General features: G+C 39.0%; 1 protein-coding gene across 18 annotated transcripts in view; it reads right to left on the reverse strand.

Moving 5' to 3' along the window:
- The window catches only part of ESRRG (estrogen related receptor gamma), a 398,323-nt gene that overhangs the window by 223,098 nt on the left and 151,329 nt on the right, over nt 1-23,896 (reverse strand). For 4 of the 18 annotated variants that reach the window (XM_050315150.1, XM_050315140.1, XM_050315153.1 and 1 more), the window contains one exon: nt 9,597-9,655. The exons of 12 other annotated variants lie outside the window; for them this stretch is intronic. Coding sequence is in view for 4 of the 6 variants with exons in the window: in XM_050315140.1 (XP_050171097.1) it covers nt 9,597-9,655 (59 nt within the window). In the remaining 2 variants the exon portion in view is untranslated. Of the gene's footprint in view, nt 1-9,501; nt 9,657-23,896 lie in introns of those variants that run through there. 2 more of the 18 variants (XM_050315146.1, XM_050315147.1) reach the window with 2 other exon arrangements.

The following is a 23,896-nucleotide window of genomic DNA, read 5'->3' on the forward strand; positions in this document are numbered from 1 at the left end:
TATTTACAATACCTTGCAATAGTCTATACCTAAATGGCTTCTTGAAGCCATATAGAAGTGGACACACAATAACTGCAAGCAGAACTCGGCTTATTGTCTCCACAGTTCTGTGCTAATACACCAGTGTCTCAAGACATCACTTCATTTTCATAACAAGGAGATTTATTTTCTGCGGATTTGTATAAAAAGCAATTTGGAAACTTTGCAACAATGATACTGCTTCTCATAAATGCCAAATTGGTAAAAACATCATAAGAGGAAAACATAGCACACTGAAAATATAATTTTTTCTGACTTAAGAACCAGCATTATTCAAAGACATTATACTGCTAAGTATCCAAATAATTCATTCATTTTAAGAATCGAAAGCATAATATTATTTTGTTAAATTAAGCTCTCTCTTTCCCAAATCCCTCTTTTCCACTTAAACTGAGGGAATAAAGGTATCTGAAAACACATCTGCGGTAGCTTGGGGTGGGGGGAGAAGGGGCTAGTAGCATGGTTTTAAGCATAACCTATTAATTGATGAACATCAGGACTTTGTGGTCATTTAACACTCCCTATAAATGAAGACTTGATAACAGTTATTGATCTCAGTTTTCCTGGAACAGGATCCCTGGGTTCAGCAGTGAGCAGTTTTGATTCTCTCAGTTCATAAATACAAGAATAGAGCTATTGCTCAAATGCCACCCTAACTGCTGAAAATGAAATAAAAGTAAATTTCAGTGCACTGTGGAAAGCAATACAGGTGTATTTCCACGGGGCTTTTTTGAGTAGATAGCCCAAGGTTAATATAATCTCAAATTTCCTTATGGGAAATACAGAATTGCCACAGCTGACCCCTCCTATCATTTGAAAATATTTTCTTAGTGAAAGCCTACTCAAACCATAGAAGTATAGAAGTTACTGTTCTTATTTATTTATTGATCTTCCTTGTGTTACCATGGAACTGGAATATCTCTGAACATTAATGAATTCAGCCTAACAACACACAAGATGGGACTACGAGCATCTCTGCTGCTCAGGCAAGAAGCTGAGGCAGGGAATAGGAAAGTGCTGGGTTGTCGTATCTCCAACACAACTGTGCCACAAGAAACATCTGGAAATGGCCATTGTCTCTCCTCTCTTATTGTTTGGTCATTCAAGACTTTTTGCCCATTTTCCTTCTTTCTGGCTATTTCTCCCTAAAACTCTGCAACTGGCTGGTACAATCAAAAGCTGATTTCTAAAACTTTCTGTGGTGCTGCCAGAAGCGCCCTCATCACTGAAAATATGTTATCACATGATTTAAACAGAAAAAAATTAATCCCTTCCCTCTCTTTCCACCTCCCCCTCCCCAAAATGAGAAAAACAATCTCCACCATCTCCTGACCCCCAGGTCAGATTAAACCCGGATGTCGAAGGAGAGACCTAGAAAGAGGTGTACATCCCTTCCAATGCGGATTTAAGGAGAAGCTGCACAAGTAGATGAACTGTTGAACTCAGTCCTCTGTCTTAAAAATACATTTCATTGGGATCGTTAATGCACGATATAAGTATCCAAAAGATGTAAGAGAATTCTGAAATATGAATTAAGGACGTATTGCCATCCCCAGCAAAATAATAAAAGTAGAGAGATTAAGAGGCAAGCATATCTTTTTGAATTGTAAAATAGGTTTATAGGTCTTCTAATAACAACTTTTACTCAAACCTTACATAAATAGGCTTATATGATACAAATATTATGTGGGCTATGTGGAAACTACAAGGTCCCTAATCATGTTTAGGGATTACTTGACAGAACAGAGACATTTCATTCCTATTGGACCTAGGGATTACAGCAAAGAAACATCTAATATTCCATTTTTTAATTTCATGCATTTTTTATTTACTTTTAATGATGCTGTATATATTCATCATCCTGAAATATTAAAACAGTATGAAAAAAGTAATAAATTGGTGGAAAATTTAGGGAATGGGAATGCAACAGCACGCAAATCATACACTATCAAGTGCTTGATACACATTTAAAATTACTGTCTAGTACAGCAAAGCCAAATTCCTGGCAGATTTCTGAAGCGCAAAGTCACAATAAGAAGATCAGCAGAACAGACTGAAATAATAGAATATTCATCCCCCTAATCCATATGCAATTCTTTAGGGCTTTTTTTTAACAATGCATATGAGGTCTGACTGTATTCAGGATTTAAATAAGTTGTCTCTCTCTCTGTCTCACACACACACACACACACACACTGTATTTTTGTAAAAAAAAAAAAGTATATACAGTTATCATTTCTGCTCTACTGCACCCACATTGACAAGGTTAGCACATCTCCTCACACCTCGGATGAAACAATAGCATTTTAAACAACAAAAGTGTTAAAAGAAATACATTTATTCATACCGCTGAAACCTCCTGCAACAGCTGTGTTGAAAGGAAGGGGTCCAGTTGCCTGGGAAAGGGTTTTTTTGTTTAATTTTTTTTTAACTCTTTCCTACTTCGTTCTAAATAATTACTGGTTAATTTAAAGCAATCTTACATATAGTTACTAGTAATAAAATATTGAAATCAGTCTTAATTCTTTAAGATCTTGCCTTTCTCTCTAGAATGTAATTTTAGATCCAGTATTTTACAAAAGGACAGAGACGTGTAAATCATCGCTCAAAAGACAGATGCTGATGATAATGATGATACATATAGAAAATGTGCTTGAGGATGGGTGACAGGGAGGTGTAGCATAAAACTTCCATTGCCATGCTTGAGATTACCAAATTACTTTCAAGTAGTGCAAAGGCACAATTGAGCTATAGATGTTCCTCCAGACAAGGGTATAAAGAAATTCATACCCTATCATACACAAACATGCAAAGCCTGATCCTTAGATCAAGCAGGTTTTACACAGGTTTAACTCTCTGATTAGGCTGCAAAATATCAACACCACAAACTCACTTTATAAATCATATAAAATGAAGATATAAAACAAATGTACCCAAACGTACGACATTTGCACCAGTAATGTATGTGTGGACTTGCTAAATAAAGGTGCCTACATGTGATAATTACGACGGCCACATGCAGAAAGCAACTTTCACAACCATCACGACAGCTCTTGTCACAACTCTGTTAGTGAGGCGAAGGAGCACTAGGACAGGTGATGGTACATGAAAAGCCATCTGGTAAGTGAGAAAGAGCAGCCACATCCTGTCGAAACCTGAATACCCAAATGTAGCTACATGCTATTTGTAGTAACAGGTCTCATGAGAAATGGCCCAGGGTGTAGATCGCTGCTGAGTGTTTACCAGGACTTTGGGTTCCTACCTGGTGAGGGACATGCTGATCCAACCCCCTTGAAATCATGATCATGTGTTATTAGCCAGACTGTGATATCAGCTGACATTGCTATACAAATTGCAAGGTTACTTTTTTAATTCAACCCAGTCTAAACAAGCAACATAAAACATTCTTAATGAAAAATGTTCCATTTGCTAAGGAACCTGCTTACATGCCCATACTATGACACCATCTATTGACACAAAGCCCACACTTAGTGGTACTTATTGCTTACAGGTATCTAATTATTACTGATAGACTCTGGGGGAAAAAAATCCTAAGCATATTGAAATCAGCAGGAACAGTCCCCCAACAACAGAGCCAGAATATCCATCAATCCTGTATGTATGTTTTTCAGTCACATAAGCAAAAGTACTCATAAAAAGGATTTGACCTGTTCTAGCAAGAAAAGTGTGAATTTGTACAAGGAAATAGAAGACAAATGGACATAAAACTTCTGCTAGATAATATGATGAATGAACAGGGTCTATTAATGCACACTGAACTTTGGAGAGAAAGCCTGATAGACACCCTGCAGAGCTGCACTGGACCGAAGCTGAAAGGCACAGGTGGTAGCAGCTTTGATGCAAATGTACCACGGTTTTAAAAGACAAGGCAATTAAGTAAAAGTACAAAGTACCATTTCATTTTGGTGGTAGAGCAAAAAAAAAAAAGGCTACAGAAGAAAGCAGGGATTTATTGAAGAGCACCTAGTGAATACTAGGGTATGCCTGAAATACATTAGTGCTACTCTTTCTTTTGCTATCCTTTATTTTACAGGACATAACACATATCTAGATGAGTTTTTATTTTAGTGAAGACAACAACTGTTTGTGACAGTGAAGGCTAGAAAAGAGCAGCAAAGCTTTTGCCCAAATTTCATATTTTGTTCCAAAGCAGAGAGCTATTAAATCTTTTCTACAAGTGTTTGGAAATATGGTAAATACTTTTTAATGTGTACAAAGAATATTTTGTTTCCTTGTACAGATTCAGAGAAGTGGTTCAACCACATTCTCTAGAAAGCTTCTAAGCAAGCAACGCAAGACATATATTTGGAATAGGAAAGTTTAATCCTACTCATTAAAACATGACAAACTTATAATTAATTGAGAATGGAGTCAATAATGAGAACATTCCTCAACGTAATGATGTTGGTACTATCAGCTTGTAATGTGGGAATACACTGTAGAAAGTGAAGTATAATATGGAAAAATTACAAGTCAGTTTGAAAAACACAGCCTGAAAGTTTTACCTTGGGTTCAATCTTTAAAACATGAATTTTAAATCCTCAAAAGTTACATTTTCCTGATAATACATTATGTTGTTTTCCTGTGATGAGGAATAATTCAAGGTCTTACATTGCCTGATTAATCTCTCAACCAATATTTAGAAAAGGTTTCTCTTTGAGCTAATCAAACTTGACAAAAGCAATCTTCAAACTATGCCACATTCGCTGATTTGTAAGATACCTCAAACTTGTGTTTTATTAAATGCAGTTTAAATTAGCAACAGATCTCAATTCACCTGCTTATGACATACCCTGAATCTCACAGACAGTACAAAAGGTAGGTAAAAGGACAGCATATGCAGATTAAAATTATTAAGACAAACTGCCTTTTTTCTTTTTAATGAAAGATGCTGGTTTAGTTTTAAGATAGCACTCAGCTACATCCCTATTGCTCACGCTAATTGTATTTCGAGGGGTAGTTGCTGATGGCATTCAGTTTATTTTTTTCTTCTCTAGATAACTGCCCTGACCTTACTGGATAAGGTGTGTCCAGCAATCCCACCAAATACTGCTTATTTCTTTAGCCATATGAAAAAGGTTAACTTTTAATATTCAACTTTACGACATCCTCAAGCTGCCAAGTATCACAGTGGTATTGTTATGTTAAAGGACATCACTCCAGAAGAGCCAAGTTGTGATGGTACAGCTGTAACCACGAGAACAACTAGCAAGGAAGCACTACAGTACTGACTAGCAGGGAACACTGTGGGGAAGCATGTAAATACCATTCCAGTCTTCACCTTCACTAACAGTCAGTGCTGGTAGTTTCCTTTCTTTCTGTAAATGGTCACATGTGCACAAATAAGATTCTTCCACGTTTTGAGAACGTGTTTAAACTTGGTTACCTGACTCTGAGCACTAAAAGAGATTCCTGAGTTAGCAAAGCAAAGATGAGCAGGAGGAAAAAAACAACTGTGAGAGAGATGTAAGCATTAATTCTCTACTGTAAATATTCTAAAAGGAAATCAGGCCTCCAGCTTACTCTTCCTCTCAAGTCCCACTTAAGTTCTGGATAAATAAGTTTCTGAGCTACTTGACTCCCCTCTATTTCCTCATGGTTGTGTGCAACTGAGAAACTGCATTTCTGGCAATGTATGTGATAATATAATACTCCATTAACAAAGACTCACATGTATTAGAAGCTCTTACTGCAAATCGTTTTTGGACTCAAGGAAGGATATCCAAATATTGAGTAATACACTCTGACTGGGAAGACTATCAATGAGTTTCTCAATTTGTTTATATAAATGGGTCAACAGTTTTAAAAGCACTTCAGAGCACTTAACTAAAGCAAACAAGCACTTGAACTTCAAATATATAGCAAGAAAAGCCATTGACAAGTATGACTTTACTTAGTAAATTCTAATATCTTTGCGACCTTTCATTCATACAGTCTCTTCACGAACAGAAGCACCAGGCCTCGTCTCAACTTCAGCTCTACTGCAAGATACAGAGTTAGTGGTGTTAGTGGGTGAGAAACCACCTATCCCCTTTTATTTCTTTTTGTAAAAGCAATCAGCTTTGTTTCTTCCTATACAGGGATCCTGGGTCCATAAGAGTATTTATAAAGCAGCTTCTGATTTTGAAACCTTTTTCTCTCTCTTATTTGGCCTTTAAAGTGGAATTTTTCCATTTTATAAACCTCATTTTCCTTATTACCCATGGTAGTTAAGCCTTGATTTGGAACTATAATATTTACCAAACACCATCCTATTAATTCCCAACAGCTGTGGGAATAACTTGCTATAGTCAGGAAAAGAGTGCCTTTGGTAAGATAGTCTCATCGTGGCACTAGTGTCATGTGCATCTTTTATGTCTTCATATTTATATCAGACTCCCTGGCTCCTGTTTTATACACAAGCACATTGGTCATTTCCTGACCAAATTAGTGTGATTTCATTCACACGCACTTTTCTGCTGATTGATCAGCATGCAAATGAGGAAGATGAATATGCTGGAGTTTTTGGACAGTATTTTTTTTTTTTTTAAACAGATGTCTAGCTCAAGTACTAAGTTGGTCAGAAGAAGCCAGAAGGTGTTTAAATCAAGTTTTTCTGTTCAGTAGCAGGCACGTCTCGTTCCCTAAAATCCTGCAATACACTTTGATTTTTATTTCTCTCTGAATGCTTTTTGCACACAATCTGCGTAATGTGGCAGAAAACAGACAGAATAAACCTTTACTTTAACCTGGTCATTATCACATTACAGAAAGGAAAAAAAGTATTTTAAGCTATATTCTGAAGCTCATTGGCCCCCACTGGGATTTCAGTTTGCTAGTTTTAGGGGACATGCAGCATGTTCTAATGGTGGTAACTCACGGAATGGGGTTTGTACTCACTGGTCACTTCACGCTCTTGAAACCCTACCTACGTAGGAAAAAACACCCACAATTGATATGGTTTAAAATATGAACTACTGAGTGCAAAAGCCTCAGACTATGCACAGTTCCTAAAAGAAATAGGTTTGAAAACTCTTTGAAATACCATATAAGTTATAATTGGGTTTTAATGTGTAAAACGGCTCAGTAATTTAAATGTTTGGAAAAGAAAACAGTCTTTCCTAGAGTTTATGAAGTGATAAGTCTATTTCTTAGAATGATTAACTATGGAACCTGATTTCAAACATGAGCATCTCCCAGCATATGCTCTCCACAGCTGACAGTGTGAGACCATACAGTTTTACCAAATTAATATTCCAGGACCCAGTTCTAATATTAAAATTCCCATTCCTCACCTCCTCCCTTGAGTAAGTGCCTTGGTTTCTACAGTAGTAATTTTACTTCCTACTCTTAAACAACAAGTGAAATTAGGATTAAGCTCCGCTTCATGCATTTTGGTCTACTGAATGACAAATTAGATTTGTATGTACACGATGCATATCATGACATTTCCACTAGAAACTAAAAAAATCCCCAAACCCAGGAAAATTAATAACATTCAAGGATAATACAATACTCATTCATTTATAGAAAAATTTTTAGTAGCAAATGCATATTAGAAAACCAGATGAAGTACAGCCAGGACAGCATAAAGAATGCTTTTGGGGAAGAATGCACCCCAAAATGTCCCATTTTAGAACAGTAATAAAACAAGACCATGACAAAAGAAAATGTAATTCAGTTTTGAACACACTGCAAATAAGTAACAAGATCTAATAATTTAGAAAGCCCTTCAAGAGCCCATGGCTTTGGTAGAAATGAATAAGAGGGTGAGCTGGAATTAAAGAATAGAAGAATAAACTTAGACAAGATGAACTGAGAGAAAAAAAGAGATAAAAAGAAGTGGAAAGAAACAGATTCAGGGAAAGTAATGGTCTACTTCTTTCTAAGAATAGATTCATCAACAGAATATCTGTATGCACTAACACCTAATTTGAGCATCCTGAATTCTGATCCTGATTTCCAGAGATGGCAACTACATATTAAAAAAAACCCCAAATTTAAATTGCTCATTACTAGAAATAGATTTGCATGAGAAAAGTGCAGTTGGATTCCCATTTCATTTACAAATATTAAGCTCATAAAATGAGGTCTCAAAGTAAGTCCTAACTCACAGGCTAACACTTCTCTCCTGCTGGTAACAGCATCATTGCCCCGGGACCAGGGAAATAACATATAGAGTGATCGCAGGGAAGAGGTAGTTTGTGTGAGCCCAGCAAAACCTGTATAAGGGTTGTGGAGATGAGTTCGAGGATTTGCAGTTCTGTTCAGTATTCAAACAAATAGAAAAACACCCAAGTGGGAAACACCATCAACAGGAAAAGGTCTGCCTTTATTTAGGCCCATCTGAGCTCCTGACAACACAGGTCAGGGGCGAATAGCTCAACCCAGTCAGAAACCTGGGGCCATTCAGTAGAAGTGGAAGGATCTGCTCAAGCGGAGCAACTTCCAAAGTTGTGTCATACTCAACTTTTCTACTTCTCATTAGGTTTCCTACCTTCAGCAAAACTTGCTGGTATGCATGTCCAGCTACTTTATTTATTCTTAAGTATGTAAAATGACCAAAGAAACATGAGTTTACCCTGGTACAGAAGCCAATTGCCAGAGTAATCCAATATGATGTTTATATCAGGCATAAGATGATGTCCAATATTCTGCAGTCAGTGCAATTTGAACAGTTGGTTTAGGTTTAAAAATGTTTACCAAATACTAACTTTACTTATATTTGGGTTAGGTTTTGGTGGGGTCAGGGGAGGGGAAGGGAGGGAAGTAGATGGTGATAAATTTAACAGAAGTAAATCACCAAGGTGCTAAAAACCAGCAGTTAATTTACCTGCTGCTTTAGAGAGTAGCTCAGGGATCTAAATTTTTGTTTTCCTATACTTCCAGCTCTAAGCTAATCATAGGGTTGTCTGAATTGTCTTCATCCCCTGAACACTACATGTGATAACTCTTTACTTTTGTGTTCTAGCACTTTAAGCACAGTTGCTTATATAGTTAAGAGTCATCTTAGTGTTCTTCAAAACTATACAGAAGTATGAGATAACCCCTTGTTTTGAAGGTAAAAGTTTGTTTTACCCAAGACAGCAGCTTGTCAACTTCTAGGACCTTCAGGCACTAATCTCTCTCTCATACATAAGTGCCTAACACATTTCCTTTTTTTAAACTTACTGAACATTTACAGCAGCCAAAATGCATTTTTTTAAACATAATTAAAATACTGCCTCTGATCACCCTGGACTCTAGGAAAGTTCAAGAACAGGGCCAAAATTTAAAAGGTTGGTTTAAAAATCAAGCACGAGCCATTACTGTGTCTGAAGTGATAAAATTCAGGAGGCAAACAATCCCCCCACTGCTGGCTGTGGTCTCTTCCCCCCCCCCCCATCCCCCAGCAGCTCCTGTGTGCTTGTTTCACCAGACAAATCGCAGAGGAGAGGGAGCGAACCCCCTTCATGGACTCACCATCCTTTTCTAGTCACATTCACTACGCATTGCATTAGAAAATCGTAACGGTGTTAAAATATTTTGGCAGGATTTGTTATGGCCAGATCACTCACTTCCTTTGGGACACACAAAGTCTCCTCTGGCAATGAAACAGCCCAAATGTCAGCAAATCCTATAGAACAGAAAACGGTCTGTCAATGTAAAGCCTAAATGAATCTCCAATTTAACAAAACAAAACTGCAAAACATAAAAATGCACATACAGAAAAAAGAAACTACCTAGATGTGTTCACTTTTTATTAAAGGTTTCTTTTTTTTTTCTCCCACCCTCCAGAAACTTTTGAACAGCATTACAATGAATTCATCACAAGGTGCTATTAGAGCACAAGCTCCCTCCAAGTGTTACCAATTCACGGACAGATTAGAGGGCACATTAATAACATAGTTAATATGAAGTGTTTAGAGCCTTTACGTCGGTGACAAATACGACTCAGCCAAATTTCCTGACCATTGAGGCCACGGAGGAACAATTTGGTAGATTTCATCAACAGTTCTAATTATGTTCCTGTCAAGTCGAGAACAAAGTAATCCATAACTGGGGGGCTGCTCGGAGACAGTGCCACGCGAGAGTAATTTATGCCCAGGGCCCTCGCTGTAGTTAGTGTGCACAACGCTTGACTAACAAGTGGGTTCAAAAAAAGGAATTTATTAGGGAAAACGCAGTCCTCCAGCTCCGAGCAGCTCATCAGGTGCAGGTTTAGCAGGAGTTACGAGGCAAAGTCTTCTTGTTTATACAAGCATCTAAAGTCCACGCTGGCCTCAGCGGGTTTTAAACCATGGGATTTCAGCCCAAAGTGTGGCACAGGTTTCTGCTGGAGCTAGGCAAGCTTGCTACTGATGCCAGAGTTCAACCCAGTCCCTTTTAAAATCAACTCAGTCCTTGGAACACCAGTAGTACCACCTCAGAGGCTGAGTGGTACCAATGCCCTTTTGCAATCCTATAAATAACATGCTAATGAAAGATGCAAAGGGATTATAGTAACAGTAAACTGTCACAATATTCAATGTGTTTCTTACCACAGCCCAACTAGGAAACGGGCTGAGAAAGGGAAGAGAACGAGAGGGAAGGAGGTAAATGGGGGAGAAGATGTCATGTAATTTTGAATCATTTTCCACTGTGATCTATATTGGGATATGGCTTCTATCCTTTCAAACAGGATCATTTTATACATGACACTCTTGCTGCATTTCACAAAAAGGCAGGAATGTCTCCCCTAGTGCTAAAAGTGTAAAGCCTGGCAGTGGTCATTCAGAACTGGTTACTTGCATATGTAGTAAGATGTTAGAAAAAGTTAAATGATGCATTTCAAACGTATTTAAGAACAGTATCTGTAAACACTGCGGAAAACAAAAATCAGCAAAAATTTAGATCTTTCTGAGAAATACAAAACACTCAATGCGTTTTAAAGCATAGTTTTCTGAAGGCAGCTTTGAGCATACACTACTGTCAGTAGTTTTAGGTTTTTATTTAACAAGACAAAAAACACAGTGCTAAAAAAAAAAAAAGAAAAGAAAGAAGAATAAAGAGAGGTAATTTTACAGCTCTTTCTCCGATAGTGAAGGAAGAAAGCTTAAAAAAGTGTTACCAAGTAACCAAAGCAACAGCCTACTTTAGTGGACCAAACACCAGCTCAGATAAAGGGAGTGCTCAAACCAAGGACCTGTTTCAGACTGACTTGCCATGCAGCCTCAGGAAGGTTGCCTTCTTCACCCACATTCCCCACTGGTAGAATAGGGACAAAAGTATGTAAAGGCAAGGACATTGTGCTCACATGACGTATCTTGCCAACGGATTTTTGACTACACAAACATTACTGGCTTCACTAAACTATTGGTTTTAGTTCACATATTAAATTACCAGTTAACTATTGGCACAGAGGAAACGCAGAGTGCAGCTGTGGAGCACTACATCAAAACCCTGAGCTCCTCCTTTCACAACCTATTACAGTTTCTTACCCAGATTTGCTTGAACCTGTAAAATCTCTGAAGTCAAGTCTAGGGACCTTCCTAGTACTTACTGAGTGGGACAGTATTAGTCTCATACAACTGAAGCTTCACAGAATTATGATTACTGGCACCCAAGGATAGAAAAACAGTGGTGCCTTAGCTTCACAAGGAGGCAAAGAAGAAATGGAAGGACACAGTCCCTTTCTGCAGATATGAAAAAAAGAAACCTCTCTGCAAGTAAGACAGATTAATTCAGAAGCCAAGCGATGCCTGGACGTTCTAATTCCCAGACTCGTGATTCAGTCACAAGACATGCTTCCTCTCCTGGTGAAATGTCATGCTGCCGCATGCTTCTGTTACAGAACGCATCTTAACCAAGTGTAGCAAAAGCATGATGATCCCATTAAGTATCTAACATCTAATACCTTGTGAAAACTAATTTAGTGCTTTATCAAATCTCTAGTTTGTATGTAGAGCATAAACTGGCTACATTTGCTAATAGGGCAGATTGACCTATCCCATATATTATCAAACCACATCAAAGTCTGCTGGAGGATGTAGCCTTAGCTACTTATTATCCCTTGCATTAACTCTCTCACTAGCTACTCGACCAATATATTTTCCTGTAATACATCTGTCATGATTTTGCAGGGAAATCAGCAATTCTGAACAGTGCAGCAGTTAGATAACAGGACTAAACCCATCATGGTTGCCTGGCTTTCCAATCTACTGTTAATTGGCATGGACAGAAGCCCTTAGAGCTGGGTTTGCACAACAGCACGCCACTGCTGGGCCCCAGAGATTCGGCCTCTTAGTTAGATTTGTATTTTTAGAGCTTGAGTAATTCACATGATTTCTTCAGGATTTATTACACATGTGAGAAATAAAGGTAAATGCCAACACCCTCAAATCTACAAGATTTTTTTTTTTCCTTTTGGCAGAAAAGGGTCATATTTTGCAAGAGAACACATGGCTTAGTAATCAGGAAAAAGAGGGCTAGGATATTAGTAACAACAATGTTAGCAATATTAGATCCAATGAGAACATCTTTCTTGGCTTGGATGCTATGCAATCGTATTCCCACGTGTTTATTTAGGGTCTTATTTGTGACACTGTATAATGAATTATACATCTGAAGCCGTGTTTCTAACTGTCTGGAAACTTGCATAGGCTAACAGAGGGTTTGGTTGCTTGTTTTGTTTTAAAATCACAATTGCTACTATTTTCTGTTAGATTGTGTTTGGACTTGGAAACCCTGAACCATGGTCCATGGGTCTCTTACAGACCTTTCTGACCATCTGACTCCCTATGATCACCATAACCCAGGAGTTAGTGGTAGAACATGAAAATTAAACTAAAATGACAAAATACTCCCTCTTCAGAAAGAAATCCACTCAATAGAAATAAGATGCTTCTCTCACTTTGCATATGTGATTACATGTAGTTCTGAAATTATTATATCCATGGTACAACCCCGATCGGTCACATTCATTCCTATGTTTATTTTCTCTATGTACAGCTTCTCAAGCGCTGTCATCCTCTTTTCCCTTATAAATTCAGGCCCTCCATATCTTTAAACACTAATATAAACAAGTAAAAGGCATTTGTGGGGAGACATGGTGGTGTTATTAGAAGTTTTGTATAGTTTCTTGGTGATCTCTGATCCCATTGATGATGGATCTCTTTTAATCCAGAAAATATTAAAAACCGCTTTAGTTTAGTACCAGCAACCCAGGTAGGCCGATACAGAGACTCTTCTACTGGGTAAAACTTCTAACAAGTAAACTTTTAGCCAGGGGGGATAAATTAGATAACAACTAAAAGGTGGGCAGTGAGTTAAAACATCACAATTCTACCTTACTGAATTGAACCGCAAGTCTTCGGAGCTTTATCCCCCCCCTTTCCTTTCCCTCTATATTTTTCTTCTTCTGTTTTTATGTTGAAATCACAGGAACTACGCAGCCTAGCAAGGCTGTAATCACTCAGCAGGAACCTGGCACAAGCACAATGCAACCACCAGCCAGGCAGCAGGAAACTGAAGGAAATCTCTCTCCCTCCCCCCTAGGTTTCTTAAAAGGGACTCGGCGTGAATGAATCTTCCCGGTAGCCACCAACAATTTCTTATTCCTTCCGAGCAATCATCAATTTCAGCATCAAGTGGTTTAGTGGCTCTACAACTGGTAGTGGCAGCGGAGTAAGCCCAGCATGCAAACGTTTTGGCTAATTTAAAACCCTTGTGCTGCCGAATCAAACATGACAAGACAACAGTAAAAAGAGAGGCTATTATCCCAAATGAGAGTCGGCGGATGGCTGAAATTGGCTTGAGTGGCAGAGACAAAAGAGGTGGAAGGAGCAGGGACAACAACAACAATACCAGATACAGCATGCACTTTCTCCCCCCACTCCCAGCGCATTCATATGTATAGCCACCTGGAAGAAAAAAGGCAAATGTTTCTGAGTTTCATGGCCAGGCAGAAAAAAAATACACTTAAGAAGATTCAACACAAATTAACGCCTAGTAAAACATCAGCCCCGTGGGTACAGAGAAACATAACTTAAAGACAACAGAATCCCTAACATTCTGAAGACAAAACTGTCATTTCCTACCTGAATTCATGTCTTGCTACCCCAAGTTCATTCCCATGAGTTGAGAAGCAACTGATTTAGGATAGAATAGCCTTAAAATAAGAATAATCTGTGTCATGGCTACTGGTGAATAGCTGCTACACACAACAAGCTCAAAAAGAGCCCAGATCTCAAAGAGCTTCTGGGGGAAAAACGTGGAGGGCAGAGGAATTAATTTTGCAAGGCATTTGGGAGACCACAAGCATTCTCATGATGTTGAGAGCCATGAACCCTGGTGATGGCTTGCAGCTCACAGAACGATGACCTGTGGGATCACTGGAGAGCAAGCAAGTTGTCTTTTGCAAGATTAACAATTTAAAAGTGCTGAAATTAATTTTGTTTAATAGCTGTGGGTGCAGACTCCTTACAAAGTAGGTTGCAAGGTCAGCAAGCCTCCTAAAGCCTTTTAAAATGCAGCTTTTTATAGGGACAGTAGATTTAGGGTGGCTTAGGGCTTAAAGATCTAAAAAGCAAGAGAAGGGTAAGAGGTCATTTCCTACCACTTCCAAATCTTGGATGAAGACATCTTCTCTGTTTTGCTTCTCACTCTATGACACACACTTATTGGGACATTAAGAGCTACTTGAGGCAGTATGGGTTTCTTAGGGTAAGCAAGGTGAAAAAAGACATTAAAATCAAACATGAGAACCAGATTAACCAGTACATAGGAGGCTTATCAGACTCATACTGGAACGTGCCTACCTGCTTTGCAAAAAAATCAGTGGGAGGGAAAAAAAGTCTAGGAGAATGAGAGACTGAGAGGAGGAAGACAAGGGCAGGCAAAGTGCTCCCACCCTTGCCATCATTCAGAAGTAGTTCACCTGTGATTCACATTTGCCTTATACGAGATCATTACACTCTAAATTACTGTACTGTAAAGAGTTTTCCAAGGAACAGCTGGGCTCAACACTAAAACCAAAACCAACCATTTAAAAGGCACTTGCTCAGCTTCACACCCTAGTACATGTGAGCTATCACTCACAACATACCAAAATCTGCTCATTAGTACTCCCTTACAGGATGCTTTTGCCCTACATTTTTAGCAACAGCATCCAACTAAATGCACAGGTAAAGTTCATAGTGAGTGCAAGTCTGGGATACAGAAACAGGGCATTTGTTTTGGAAAACTGTGTATGATGGTCTGAATTCGCTGAAATTAAGCAACATTGCCTTGAAAAATATTTGCATTTGTGAAGTTGGACCTGTGTGAAAGGTGGACTCATAAATTCAGACAGGAGTCCAATCCCAGAAAAGCATGCATCCCAAGGCAAAAAACTGGGTATTTATAGATACCCACTTGGTCTTGCAAACAAATATTCCCAGGGAATCGAGAGCTCCAGGTGAGGACCTGATCACAATGGATACAGCACGTGGATTTGTTCCATCCTACCAACTTTCTTTTAAACTTTCCCCCCAGAACGTGAAGGAAACACAGCGCTTAAGTTTTCAAATCAAAAAACAAAACCAGTAACACGCTTAGCATCGGACGTGCCGGCTGTCGATACACAACCCACTCTGGGACAGGTAAGTGTCACCCAGCAGAGAAGCCAGCCCATGTCTCTCAGCCACACAGGCAAGCAGAAACACTGGAGCCTTCACAGCATGTTGTCCTGCGTAACCAAACGTAGTTGCTATGATCCTGCAGACGGAGGGGGCCCCTTCCCTGGCAGTGAGGTAACTGACGGTCATTAGAGAGGACAGAATTAATTCTGCTGCAAGCCTGGCGCTGACAGTGGCCCAAGTGAGCGTGCCAGCCATTTTTCTCAGCCTCTTCCACGGGGAGCTGGAACAAAGGAAGGAGCCCCTGGGAAATACTGAAGACACTACAAGAAAATAATTTTAGATGCCTATGAATACTGTCACCAAACTGTGTGCTTTCAGGCTGACATACACTGCTGTATGCAGTGTTTGTTCCCTTTTTTTGTCTGAAAGTTGAATTCATATCCTTACACAGCACTCCAAGAAAAGTCCAGTTCACAGTTCAGCAAGGAACTGCTTAAAAGGCAAGCCTGATACAGGTCCTTAGGGCACCTCATCCATCCTGCACTTGGATGGCATTCTCCATCAAGGGACCCCATTAGGAAGGAAGGGCAAACTGAAATCCTAACCCAAAGCAGCCTGAAACAGTACCAACATACTGGTATAGCAGCGATGGATGAGTCTCCATTTGTCTTCAAAGCATGGGAAGCCAATATATCTGCTTCATAGCAAACTGAACTTTACTTTCCAACCTTGTAGTGTACTTAAAGTTAAAACGTATATCATCTTTCTATCTGGGGATAAGGCAGTAGAGAAGTGTCACCCAAGACTCCAATTAAACAGATTGGAAGTGACGCACTTCCAATGCAACTTCATACAGCAAAACACCCTGAGATACACTCTCTGTGCTTAAAATCAATTCCTCAGGAAGGCATCGCCACAAGCTACAGAAGGTTTCTTTTCCCCTCCATACAATGGAATAACTCAGAAGCATCTTATGCTAGTACAAAGCTTCCTGGAAAAAGCAGTTGCTGTAGGAATGCTATCAATACCGGAGGTATCACAGATTCCTACTCTCCCTAGAGAAGGTTAGGCCCTTCCAAGCAGGAAGAAACAGTATGTTTGTTCTGTGGCCAAAGTAATTATAGACTTGCCTATATTGCTTTATATTTCTCTTTTCATAAAAGAGCTTTGTATCAGTGTTGAACTAGCAGAGTTGTGAGACTGGAAGTCTCCAATCTAAACTTAGGTCTGGCAGAAGTAGAAACAGCTTCACTCACTTCAGGAAAGGTGATTCTGTTTATACCAGGACTGAACACGGCCAAACGAGCTTCCTTCAACACTGCTCGTTAAAATATTTAAGCTGAGGCAGGTGCAATGTCCTCATGGATAATATATAAATAAGTATACATCTTTGGACTTCTCTTTGCATGCTAATGTAGCAAGTACGTAATGTTACAGGAGGAACTCACATTCTTTATCCACAGGGGCAGTTTCAAGAAGAACATAGAGATTCAAATACTGCAACGTGAAACATGTATTATATTTTTGAAAGCTGGTCACCTGCTCATGGGAATTTCTATCCAGGGCTCTTCTTTACATTTCAGCGGTATCTATTGTTTCAGGTGAGATCCTCCTGCACCAGGAGCCGTACAAGTGCAATGAGAGAAGACCACCGTGACCAATAAAAACTGCAATCTGAAGAGGCCAGCCAGAGAGCTGCTGGGAACACACATGTTTCTTGTGCTCCAGCCAGGAGCCTAAACCTAAAGGTTATCCTGCCCTAGTGTAGCACCATATCACCTCTAGCGCCAGTAAGGCTGACCAGAACTGTATATATCTACCTGCCCATTCAATTCATATCAGGAATAAAGGAGAAAGAGAAAAAGGAGAGGAAAAAAAAAAGGCAAGGTCAGGCACTTATGTATGAGCCACAGACTTGGTCTAAGTAACAGCAACCTCACATGGACCCAAACCCCCCCAACCCAGCACCAGAACCTGCCTCTTCCTGCTCAGTGCACAATTTAATTGTTCATGTCAGCTCACCCAAACACCACACTGGTTCTCTTCCTTTTTGTGTTCAAGATCACAAAAACACCTCTCACCAAAAGCCTTTTTATGCATATGTGCTTATTGTCTCTGAATCCAGTGAGAAGGCTAATCTAAGAATTCTGCTCATCTACAAAACCTAATTAGTTTGGACTAAAACAAGGAGAGCTATGGAGTTATGTTCTCTGACATGCTAAGAAAGCTTCATCATAAGTGACTGCAAAAAACATATGAATGAAATGTCTGGCAAGACTGCCCCAAACCTCATATTAAAACTCCTTGCCTCAAAGTTTTGACATTTTTTCCCTTAAACAGCAGACTTTGAATTAGTCCTGGCCAGCAAGACACTGGGAGAATACAAGAGCCACCTTCTTCCACCTGATTCTCCTTTGGATAGAACACTTTTCTCAAGAAAAAAAGGTGTTGCCTTAAAAGGTTTTTTTTCCCCCTCAACTTGTAAAGTTCTGAAGACCTCTTAAAAAAGTCTCCACAGACGACAGTGAACATGAAATCCAACCACCCCCTCACCATTGATGTGCCTCAGCACTATATGCCCACATTACGGCACTTTTTTTAAATGACTTGCAAAAAAAGGGGGAAAGGGGTGAGTTGGAAAAATGAAACTGAGATCTTGACAGAAAACAAAAGAAAGGAGAGCTAAGTCAGCCAGCCTCAGCTGCAAGTGATTTCCATAAGCTTCTACCTCTGCGTGACACAGGTGAAAGGAGTTGCTCTTTCTCTGAAACACCAAAAATCTCAGATACTGCCAGTGATTTTTGACACACACACACATATACTTAATATATAAATAAATGTAGGGAGTTGGTACTAATTTTACTGAAGTCATTGCCATACCCAAAATTATTAACCATCACTTACAGGAGAAATATCAAGCCTTGGTCATGATGCCTAATGTTATCCTCTACACCTCAACGTCTTCACTCCGAAAAACCATGAGGCCAAGACACACCATACTCTGTACTGGTTTTCCCAAAGCCATGGTAAGACTCGAGTCTGATGCCTATTGTAATGCTCAGAAAACTTAGAAGCTTACTGTTTTCACTGGGAAAAAAAAAAAAAGTAACCTTGCAGTCGCCTTTGAACTTCTGTCTGTACCACTGGGACAAATACACTCAATATTAGGAAGAGAATCACTAGGAGGGCTTTTATGATGTAGTACAAGGAAAGAAAGAGAGGAAAAAAAAAAGGTGTTACGACATGTCCTGTTCCTATTCTACTAATATATTTTTTTTTTGAGATAAAGTCTCCTTCTGTCAAAAAAATGTCACTTATTTTCAACAGGATTTTGGGTCTAGTCTGTGTAGCGGATTTCCAGACCAGCTGTTATTGCAGCAACAAAACATGTTAAGAATATTGAGCCAATTAATCAAAGCACTCCAATTCACACACACAGACTTAAAGAAAAAAAAAAAAAACAAAAAAAACCAAGAAAACCTGAAGTCCAAGAAGAAAACAAGGTAGTAAACACTGAATTAATTTTTTTGCCTCTTTTCCCTCAGGCATGTAGAGCAGTCATTAGGGAACAGTCCAAAGGAGCTGAGGAAACTCATTACCAATACAGCAAAGCACGGCCAGGTTGCCGCTTGGTTTGCGTTTTTTTTTCTTTTTTTCATTTTTCCCTTTCATGAAGGGATGAAGCATGAAGAGACTTTTGGGACCTGATCATGTTATGAAACAGGAACGACGTGCTTCCAGCCCTGGTCCGCAAACCATTCCATCAGCAGAAGTATCCGGCAGGTCGGAGACAGACTAACTTTTCCAAGGTATTAAATTAAAAGACGTTGAATTAAGTTAAACGCCCCACATTGAATTGACATTTCCCTTTTTTAATGCAAGCTAAGATTGATGAAAAATACCACTTATCTACATTAAGGGTCAAAATATCCAGCAAAAGAAGCCTCTGGTTCAGCGCGTCAGAGCAAAGTCAGTCTTACATAATCCGGGGACCAGAACGCGGATCACATTCTGATGATCCAATTAATGGTGGGATACTTTGCAATCAGCCAGGAAGCAAGGCCCCTAACAGATTGTGGGGCTGTAACATCAATTTCTTAAGTGCATTTAAAGGATTACAAATGTTAGTCCTGGCTTGAGATTGAAACACCTATTGAGGTGCTCTGAACCACATTACAGTAATTGGGTACCTGAATTAATGCCATTTCTTCTGATGGGCAAGTCGAATACATTTGAATTACGGATTTCTTTTGCTGTGTTTCACTTTCAGCTGTTTTTTTTTTTTCTCTTCTCAGAACATAAATTTGAAGCAGAATATCTCTTTTTGTCTAGATAGCTTTAATTACAGCCCTGAAGCACCCAAGTACTGTCCTAATTTTACCTTCTTGATTGTTTGGGTGCACTTTCTCTTTTTTTAATTTATTTTTTTTATTTTGCTTATTATTTTACCATGCAATGACATTAAGATGGGATTTTTTTTTTTTCTTGAAGCTTCAGAGGGAAGGGGGAATAGGCTGCTGAAAGGTGGAGGAACAAAAGTCTTTCTTTTCCTTCCCATATCCCTCTTCCACTATGTAAACCTTTTTATGCATGCACCAGATACCATTTGCAGTTTTACACCTCTAGAGAGCTAGAACTAGGGCTGCCTCAATTAGGCTTCTGTTCCTTCTGAGGTCAGTTCAAGTAAAGGTCTCCATCATACCAAACTGGCAGGAATGCTAACTACCTGGGTATTTCAGACCGTACTGGGTTCAGCTGAAGTGCTTAAAAAACACATAGCTGGTTTCAAGAGTATTCAGTGAATATACAGCATAAAGCCATTCGTGTGTGCCAGAGACTAAACTTACTCAGTGTTTTAAAATCCAAAATAGGTTATGACATAGGTTTGTTTGTATGGCTTTTCAGCCAGGCAGTGTCTCTGTTAGACCGCAGTACAAAGCATATGGGACACACACATATTCCTCTTGGATCATATGAGGTTTGATAATTACAGTTATAACAGGGAATTCCATCCATTTTTGTCCTCAGCGTATGTGGCACTGACATTTCAGCGACCTCGGCAGTGATTTCTCACTTGCAGCTAACTGGAATGTACACAACCATGATATAATACCCACGCTGTGAAAAAGAGAGGTGAGAAACAGAGCATGGTATTCCAAATATTCCAGTCCACTCTGTACATTTAATTTATCTGCTTACAGCACATCAAGATTAGATATTGTTTTAATTACTCATTTTTTGAGTTCTATTGGTGATTATTTATAAATCTACATGCAAGTATATACACATGCATATTTTAAATTTCACATATTATATATCCTTTCTGAGGTATTCCAACTTTTTCCCTTTATTCAGGATTCCATAAGAAACTGTGATGCTGCAGCGATTCTGCTTTAATTTTTGGTTTTGCTTAAGATAACTGTAAACAGCAAAGATACAAGAGCTATTTATCTTCATTGCTGGTTAAGAAGAAATCGTAGTGTATACCTTAGGGGAGCTAAGGAAGCACAATGATTTAACAAGCATATGAAGGAAAGAGACAGCTTCTAATTCAGTAATAGAACTTTCTGATGCTCAGGAAAAAGTGGTTTGCATGGTTTTATCAGATAGCCTTTAACAGGTAACTATTTTATTTTATTATATATTTCCCACCACATAAGAAACATAAGATTTAGGAGGGGTCACTGGGGACCTTTCAGCTGTGTTTCTTGTTTCTCTTGAATAGTTTCGAATGCCCCTTAATTTCCTATCTCCACTAATGTAGGATATTCCCACAGTTTAGAAATAACCCTTTGGAAACACAATAAAACTTACAAACTGTCTTCACCAAAGATGTGATTAATCAGAGGATAGACACAGTTTTATTGAAAGGACTACACAATGAAGCAGGGCATAAGGTTTTTAAAAAAGTGTCTTGCAAATCTCAATTAAAGTTTCAGTGCAGTTTTTGGCTCATTAGATTATGCTCACTGAAATGATTTACATACAGATAATGACAATGCAGACCCCAAGGACTAGTTAGCTGTTTAGCAGCATATACATTTCATGTAACCATTTCCATACATCTAGTTTTAAATTCATTAACAAAAATTAATTGCTACCCAGTGGTCGACATTACACTGCACACAGCTTCAATACACTTCCTAAATTACTGCTTTCTATCACTCCTCTAGTGATCCTATAGACAAGATAAACTTTGCTGCCTTGAAGGCATTGACTACGATTTGTAGCAAAGCTCATGTTTAAGTCAGTGAGAATGAACAACTGAACTTCAGGAAATTTGTCTTGTTTTTAAAATCTCATTAATATTTTGGAATAACAGAAAACTTTGTCCCTCTCCCCCTTTGGCAAAGGCAGCATGATGCCCTTAGGGTTCCACCACAGAGAAACCAGCAATGAGTTCCAGCATGCTCAGAAAGCACTGACCTCACTAACATTCATTTTGGACCCGATTCAAAGTTTACTGAAGTCATAAGGAAACTTTACATTAGCTTCAGTATTCTGCAGTTCAGGTCTTCTAGTCCTGTTGCCCCCTTTTTCCCACCCAAATCCTAACTGAACTTTGCTGTGTGAGCATTAACTATGTTGTTATTATTGTGGCACATTCAGCATGAAGCGACTGGTGATAACGCCGTCCAAATGTCTGTCTGCTTTTTTATGGCTTGGGTAAGGAGAAAAACGTTACTTTTCATAAGTAATTAACAGAAATTAGTCTTGGATTTTTACAGACGCATAATGATTTGGGACCCAAGGGGGAGGCAAGGTTCACTTTTTAGTAATAACAGTTAATGGATAAAAAAATAGAAAAGACTTTCCACACTCTTTCCATCATATTTCCCAAATATTTACAGTGTACACCTCGGGTTTGAAATAAGCCAGGGAGAATTAATGTGTTGTTTACACTTGGAATCCGAGGTGGCCCCGTCCCAGCAGGGCAGTACAATGTGCTGTATCTTTCCCTTCTCAGCACTTATCTTAATCTTAATAACTAGCCAGACAACTGACTCCAGAGTCCTGGGCTTATCGACTGGAATTCGTCACATGCACATAGGAGAAGACAAGAAATGCATTATATAACAATGCCATACAAATCATTATCTTTTAATATTTAAAAGTATGTATTCAAAGTCTGATATGAAACCATTTGGTTGAACTCAATTCCACTGGTTGTTATTAAATTTGATAGCAAATGAACAAAAATACACTTGTAACGCATTTATCTGCAGAAGAGTTTATTTGCAACAGATCAAAAGGCTGCTTCTTACTGCATTTTAGCTACTGCTATCAAATGCAATCTGCTTTTTAAACATGCTTTGATACGGGAAGACTATTTTCAAAACAGGTTAATAGGAAATGTATATATTTATTTTTTTCCTGAGTCTCCCAAGTACCAAGAAATACCCAGAGTGTGAACAGAAAGCCTACTGCGCCCTCACTGTAGGTCTACAAGACGATTTCTTTGAAACTAGTTTATACAAGGAAGAGGAAAGCCATTTCAATTGCATCCACTAGGCGCTTGGACTGTGCTTTCAAAATTGTCATACAGATCTGAATTTTGGTTCTGGTGTCTCACACTAAATGGCATTTTTTGCCAGGAGGCAGAGACACACATGAACCACAGCACCAGGGCTACTCTGCTGAAACGCCGCTCTCCCGAGAAGGTTTTTGTGTCTTTCTCTGCACCTCCATGGTAAGAACCCTGGGAGTATCTATGCAGTGTGGAAGGGGGGGGGGAGAAGAAGCACACTAAGAATAATGATTAGGAGCCCACTCCTGAAGAAAGAGGGGAAGGGACAATGATTTTAAACACAGACCCTGTCAGGATAAGAGGGAAGATGGATACCTCACACACCGGTATTATTAACACACACTTGAAGCAGGTGTATAAGCAATAAATACAGGTTAACAAAAATGCTGTAAATTCACTCCTCTCCTCTGCTTGTTTTGCTCTAACCCAGCCTATACAGAGTTCCCTATGCCAAGTATTTACACCTTCAGCAATAGGATTCATCTGATATAAGACACTGGAGATGCACTCAAAAACATTTATCATTGCTAGTGCCGGATTTTTCCAAATTTCTTTTCCACATCAAAAACTTTTGAAAATTACCCTAGGCCAATCATTGTGTTTAATCACAAACCACAGTAAATCAATTAGTTAATCAATCCCATCAGGCAATCAATTAACATGAACTAAGAAATCCCTGAGCAGACATATTCTCATGTGAACAAAGGTCACCCACTGGGGCCTTTATATGTCTGTTCATATTAGTTTAAGC

Source organism: Myiozetetes cayanensis, unplaced genomic scaffold, assembly GCF_022539395.1.
Source record: "Myiozetetes cayanensis isolate MyiCay16 unplaced genomic scaffold, myiCay2020 scf2-11, whole genome shotgun sequence".
NCBI lineage: Eukaryota > Metazoa > Chordata > Aves > Passeriformes > Tyrannidae > Myiozetetes > Myiozetetes cayanensis.